The 6353-nt window shown below is 48.7% G+C and overlaps 1 protein-coding gene across 1 annotated transcript; it reads right to left on the bottom strand.

The window, feature by feature from the left end:
* Window positions 1–3872: 3872 nt before the first annotated feature.
* Window positions 3873–5379, bottom strand: LOC128272687 (uncharacterized). Its single transcript, XM_053010551.1, has 3 exons — window positions 5241–5379; window positions 4455–4901; window positions 3873–4370 (listed from the first exon to the last, which is right to left on the bottom strand). Exons 1-3 carry the CDS (start codon window positions 5315–5317, stop codon window positions 4205–4207), a joined length of 690 nt encoding a protein of 229 aa, XP_052866511.1. The 5' UTR covers window positions 5318–5379; the 3' UTR covers window positions 3873–4204.
* Between the last annotated feature and the right edge of the window lie 974 nt (window positions 5380–6353).

The raw sequence follows: 6353 nt of genomic DNA, 5'->3' as shown, positions 1-6353 counted from the left end.
CGCGGCAGAGAAAAATAGACCGAACGCCGTCACACCGATGATCGGTAGCAGGCGAAAAGAGGAGCGCACACCGTTCACTGTCCCGATCTGGATGCAGGATGAGCATGCGCAAACCCTGCGCCATGACGTCATGTACCGAGGAGCGTACGTACGTGGGCGACAAATAGGGTTTTTTGTTGTTGCTGTTTTGCACAAGGAATGCGCTCCTCCGTTGAATGCCATTCACCGTTATTAGGCGGCCCCGTGAATGGACCGTGCGTACCGCGGGCCCAAGAGAACCGAATACCCGGTGGAAGGACACACCGGCGACGGTGTGCCTTGTGCCTAATTTTCGTATGTCTCACAGTAAAACACAACGCCCGACGGCACAAAACTAGGGTAAAGAACGCGTGTGCAAAATGGCGGTGGACAGCACAGCACAGAACTCACGTTTTTCGACTGGCCGAAGAACACCTCGAGGGTGACGTGGGGACCTGTTACGCTGCTGCAAGACCTTGAAGTGCAAAGTGCAGCTTTATGGTGCTAGTGCTAACGGGCGGTCGCTTCGTTCATTTCAACCATCAACTAGGTCGTTAAGTCGTAAAGTCTGTTGCTAGCAAAAATGAGGTTCTACTTTAGGAAAATATTCATCACCCGTGGGGCCGATCCAGACACTCGTGGAGTCCTTCGCTGCGAAACACCCATACGATCTGATCCGGGGGCAAATGTACAATCACGACTCAAGATCGTTTTGCACACGATCACATAACGCGCGGTCGGACGGTTCACGAAATGGTAACACGGGGCAAATGATGGCAGGCCCGTCCCTCTGCGGTGGCCAATATTTCGCGGTCGGTGCCGTTTCCTGCAGAGCGGAAAATTATAAACAAACCACCCTTCGAACCATTTCGCAGATATAACGACGTGCGGCGTACGGCCCGACGGCGGAAGATTGAACACTGTTGATATGATACCCGCGCCCCGTCTGTTGGTTCCCAACAACATTTCCGCTGGCAAGCAGAGGCAGACAGAAAGAGAGCGAATGTTACTATTTACGCGGTTACAATGCCGGAATCAGCGTTTCTATGCAGAATGTAAACAGCTAAAGATAACAGAGCGGTAGATAAACAAAGCTCTGCATACGTAACAGGCGAGCATAGCCTACCGGAGGCGGAGTATTACAATTATTTAACATTAAGTTAGTGCTTGCTGTGGCGTACTCGGGAACCCAGGAATGATCCGGGATGTGCGATGATCAGACACAACTATCGCAGGATATGTTCTCCTGTTAGTTTTGTTAGACTCCGCCGTCCATCGAACAGTATTCCTTTATTAAGGAAACTTTTAGCTGGAAGAAAGGATACTTTGCAAGATTGCAACTCCGCTGAACGGTACGACGGCAGGGCGATGAAGTCACAAGCGAATTCCGTCGCCAGCGCGACGGCTCCGGTAGGGGCACTTTTCAGAAACCACCTCCGGTCCGATTGGAACCGTACGCCGGCCCGGTGGTGCTCCAACCGAAGAGTTCTAAATTTAGCCAAGCCAAGATTGCCAACTAAATTGGAGCAATATCGCAAAACCCCGCCTGCGCTGCCCGGTTCCCACGCTCGGTTGCCCGACCCGGTTGATTCCAAACCTTGGTTCGTGAAATGATTCACCCTGCTTGTGCGCCACAAACGAACGGTTTTCGTTCCTCCCACACACACACACACACACAAATACACCCTTATTCCGTTCTTGAGCGCATGTTTCAGCCCTCCAGTGGCTTTGTTTGGTGTTGTTTTCCTAGTGTGCCAGCTGTTCCACAGTACCTGCACCGCGGCACCCCCAACGTCAACGTCCTTCGGGCTACCATCGAATTGCGCATTTAAACCTGTTCGTCAGCACAGATTTGAATCATGGCACCCAAAAATATTCTTCGCCGCAGTGCGCGGAAGGTGAAGAGATTTTGTTTTCCACATGGCGATGGAGGCGCATGGTAGCGCCTGAGTGATGCGCGTGCAGGTGTTTGGCTCCAAGACAAACAAAGGTACATTATTTGCCACAAAATAATATTTTACAATAAAGATGTTACTGCACTAGTGCTAATAACATTGAGTAGTGTTAGCTGCTTTGGGATTAGTAACGCAAAGATTTATAGCTCCTTGTAGGGAACGGCGATGGCGATGAGTGTACAATGGCGGAAGACTAGTCGAGCGTGTGTCAGAAATGACGATACCGATGAAAACAAAATAAGGAACGTCATCCTCGGTACCGTCAATGGTGACAAGGGAGAACAGGCGGGAACGAAGTGCAGTCCGGGTTATATTTAGCCACATCAGTCAGAAGCATCACTCGTCCATCGTCTCGTTTCTTCGCGTTTGTGCCATGCGCGAACTCCTGGCGCTGCAACACTAACCAATGCAGCAGCAGTGAAAGTTCCGCTACGCAAACGCCTCGCATCGTGATCGCAACAAAGATCAAGAGCGATCGATCGTTCACCTGCTACTGGCCGCCATCGCGCGAAGTGCGGCTAGCGGCGGTGGTCATCACCGTAGATTCTTTGCGAGTTGATTCATCACACTATACACTTTGAGCAGAGGCGCAAACGAGGCAGGTTACGGCCTTCGTATTTTGTACAGCCTTTCCGCACGGGTTCAATGGCGCAGGTGGGCTGAATCGAGCTGACCTGACAATCCCCATTTCGACCACTGTCACTGTCAAGGGGAATTGGCAACCGCACCACTGGCTGTTGCAATGTACGGGTGCGATACCGGTACCTCCTTGTGGCATTACATTTCAATTTCCTCGCTGCTCCGATCGATAAACAATCGATGATACAATCGATACGATGCGGGCTGGCGATCGGCGAGATGAGTAGCGTTTTATTTTTAAACAGCAACAACAAAAACACACGCCAATCGCCAATGGTGCTCGACAGTGAAAATGTAACCGACCGTGTCGTCGGCCGAGGGAATGTTTATGTAGTACTACGATCGGAATGTGTGATCGGCGCAGTCTGCCTTTGCGGGAAGCTGAGGATCTCCGTGTATGCGAGATGCGTGAAAATCAATATTTAATCTACTGCGTACGTCAAAGGAACGATGTCTAAAACTACACTTCCGAAATGTTTCCTTTCTGCGATCGAATCGCTGATCCAGTTTGTGCAGAACGGAGAAGATTTGATGTAGTCTTTGATATAGGTTTCTTAACACTCATATTAAAATATCGTTTTCAATTAAGTGACATCATTAAACGATTATGGGTGTTAAACCGAAATTGGGTCGAATTCGATCACTGGCATTTAGCTTAGGATGGTATGCCAATTATGCTAAAGCGTAGAATCTTAACCGCTTACAATTCAAGTCTATTAGCTTCTGGAATGTACACTTTTGCCTTATTATAAAGACAGAAGAAATGGTCTAGAGCTTGACCAAATAAGTAGCACTTTCCATACATGGTATCGATTGGCCCCAAACACGTCTTCGTGCGCTCAACAGACTGATGGTGGTGGCAATTATCTGGATTTGAAAGATCTGGAGTAAACACTTTCATGGAGGACACGAAGGCGTTAGATGTTCCGAATGAAATGTGAACTATTTCAGTCACACTTCATCCTTAAACCATCAACACGTTCCAAATCGTCAGGCGGCCGAAAGAAATAAAAACCTTCGGTGGTTGGCCTTCGCTCGATCGAACAACAAACTGAAGGTCGGCGCATTCGATGTCAAATGTGGGTGTTTTAGAAATGCGTTGTTGCGTCTAACACATGTTCCTCGCGTTTCTCGTAGGTTTTATTCACCGTGCTCGCGTTTCAATGTCCTATAATTATTTACACGCAATGTTCTGTATGAATAATAGCCACAAATATGTAAACAAAAAATGAAAAATACATAAACAAGATTGATCCCCATTCGTATTTGCTTAACTACAGGTCTGCCGGTTGCGTCCGATTATTTGCTTTTGCTCATCCTTGTTTCCAATGTAATGTGTGTAGTCGTCACGGTCACGCGTCAGAACACATCGTGGCGTGGATTGCTTGCTTGACCCCTTGCTTCGTTCGTCGCCTGCATTCGAAGGTCCGTCGTCGCTGGTGCATAGTTTCCAGCTTTCGTTGCGCTCATCCTGCGGCACCAGCGTTTGGTTGAAGGTTGTTTATAAATAGAGCCAAAACCACTTGGTAACCTTCAAGGGTCCGCCGAATGCAGGGCGAAACTTGGGCGAAAGGCGCTCACCCCGTTCGCGCTTAGTTCCCGATGGGGAACATCTTCTTGAACAGCTTCAAAGTCGACTGACGATCGAGCGGACAGGACGGGTACATTTCGTCACAGGTTCGAGCCGTTTGCATCTTGCCATTCTTGATCGCCTCCTTGATGGCCGTACCGTCGAGCATGTAGTCGACGATGGAGTTCCTGGAAGCACAAAACAGCCAACCGTGTCAATGCGATGTGCAGTCAAAAACCCTCCCAGGTCCACGCTCTGTTAGAGATACTCACTCGGACAGCGCCAGAATCATGTGCTCCACCTGATCGGCCGTTCCGACCTGCGCGTGGTACTCCGAGGAGCGGAGGTAGCTGCAGACACCCTTCTGCATGCACGCACCCGAATCGATGTTGTTCTGGGCCAGATAGTCGTCGACCTTGTTCATCAGGTCCGAGATTCCGGTCGGATCGCTGTCGGCGCTGCGGTAGTGGCCACTGCCTCCGTATCCACCACCGATCACGTTCACCAGCTTCGGTAGCAGCAACAGTGCACCGATTCCGACCAGTGTCCCCAGCACGACGCCGCCCAGGTCGATCTTGAGCGGAGTGTAGGAACCGATCCCGGTCCCGGAGTAGCCGTAGCCATTCACACCACCGTAACCTGTGGTCAGGCCAAGACGTTGGCTCCGATCGCTGGCCGATTCGGTGGCGAAGCTGTCGTTCTGACGCCGCCAGGGATTGCTGTTTGTGTTGGAAAACCAAATTGAATAAAAAAGATGACACGTTTGGATTTTGTACAAGATGGTTCCATTTGAAGTGCTATTATTACTAAAACCACAATTGCTTCACTGTTACTTGTGTTGTATTGATTTACATAAAAACTAGAACTTGAAGTTCTACGGCACTAATCGGTTGAAAACTTCAATACGCTTGACTGGACTTTTAACACAGATTGAAACAGTTTTGTACTCCAGGAAGCAATTACTCTGGAACAACTGGTACGTCAGATATGACTTTAGGACAAATCTCTACAGTATCGTGTGTCGTGGGTTTCATCAATCTTCTGGTCCTGGTACCTACTTTTGCGCAGCCACACACTGTACACCGATGACGGCCAGTGCCAAGCAGGCCCAGTAGTTCACTCCACGCGAATTCATCTTTCACTCTCGAACCTGATGGGCTGGGATAGCTGGGACTTCCTAGGTTTGTCTACACTTGCCGCCGTCTCGAACGTTCGAACTGCAATGAATCCTTCTACCGGGGCAATCTATCATTTATACCGTGGCCGTCGTCCTGGTCGGTGGCTGCGCTTCGAAGCCTGTCGCAAACAATGGATAATAGAATTAGGGCCGTGAGCCCGCAGCGCCCCACAGCAGCGCGCGCAAAAGACGAGCATACCGCGCAATGAGTAGCAAATCATCATCACACGATAAACGCACGATAAAGCATCGTCGTTTTTGGCGACCCTTTTTTGCCCGTGCCCGTGGTCTTCTGCAACTTGGCCAAACCTTGGGCCTGGACCTGGCGGGCCTCCTCCCAGCTGCTGCGCAAAGATCGCGCCCCAAGCACAAAAGCGATGTTCCGCGTTGCGTGAAATGTTGTTTCATTCGTTCACTCGTCGTACCCCGCACACAATTGTCGGTCGGATTGTCGTCGGAGCCCACACATACTAGGTTGTTCATTAAGTTTTGACGTTCGATACCATAGGGCGCTGCTAGGAATCTAATTTTTTTTTGTCATGTTGGTACACTATCCAAATGAACGTATGGAAAGTTTCATTTCAATCGGCCACTTAATTTTTTTTTACAAGCCTTTTAGTATCGACGTGTCATTTTCATATTTTACAGCTGTTATGACGTCATCATTTGATGGAAAACGCTTTTCACGCATGATTTTTTTTAGGTCTGAATACTGATGGAAGTCGTTAGGGGCCAAATCTAGTGAATACGGTGGATAGTCTAGCAATTCGGACTTTAATTCATGGATTTTTGCCATTTTCAAAATGCTCTTGTGACACGGGTCATTGCCCTGATGAAAGAGGATGTTTTTCTTCTTCAAATCGGGTCTTTTTTCACGAATTTTCGCTTTCAGTTGCTTCAAAATGTTACAAATACAATCAAAATTTATTGTTTTATCAATTTACAAGTAATTCGCTAGCAAAATTCCATTCGCATCCCACAAAACTGATCCTAA

The sequence above is a fragment of the Anopheles cruzii genome, chromosome 3 (assembly GCF_943734635.1).
Source record: "Anopheles cruzii chromosome 3, idAnoCruzAS_RS32_06, whole genome shotgun sequence".
NCBI classification, from domain to species: Eukaryota; Metazoa; Arthropoda; class Insecta; order Diptera; family Culicidae; genus Anopheles; species Anopheles cruzii.
The sequence above is the reverse complement of the archived record's forward strand: the minus strand, read 5'-3'. Positions and strand labels throughout refer to the sequence as shown.

What these genes read in the sequence shown, in the direction of transcription:
- LOC128272687 (XM_053010551.1), bottom strand. Translation starts at nt 5,317, where the DNA reads ATGAATTCGCGTGGAGTGAACTACTGGGCCTGCTTGGCACTGGCCGTC. An exon ending in CAGTGTGTGGCTGCGCAAAA is followed by an intron (nt 4,902 to 5,240) that starts GTAGGTACCAGG and finishes CAACACAAACAG; the next exon opens with CAATCCCTGGCGGCGTCAGA. An exon ending in ATGATTCTGGCGCTGTCCGA is followed by an intron (nt 4,371 to 4,454) that starts GTGAGTATCTCT and finishes TTGTGCTTCCAG; the next exon opens with GAACTCCATCGTCGACTACA.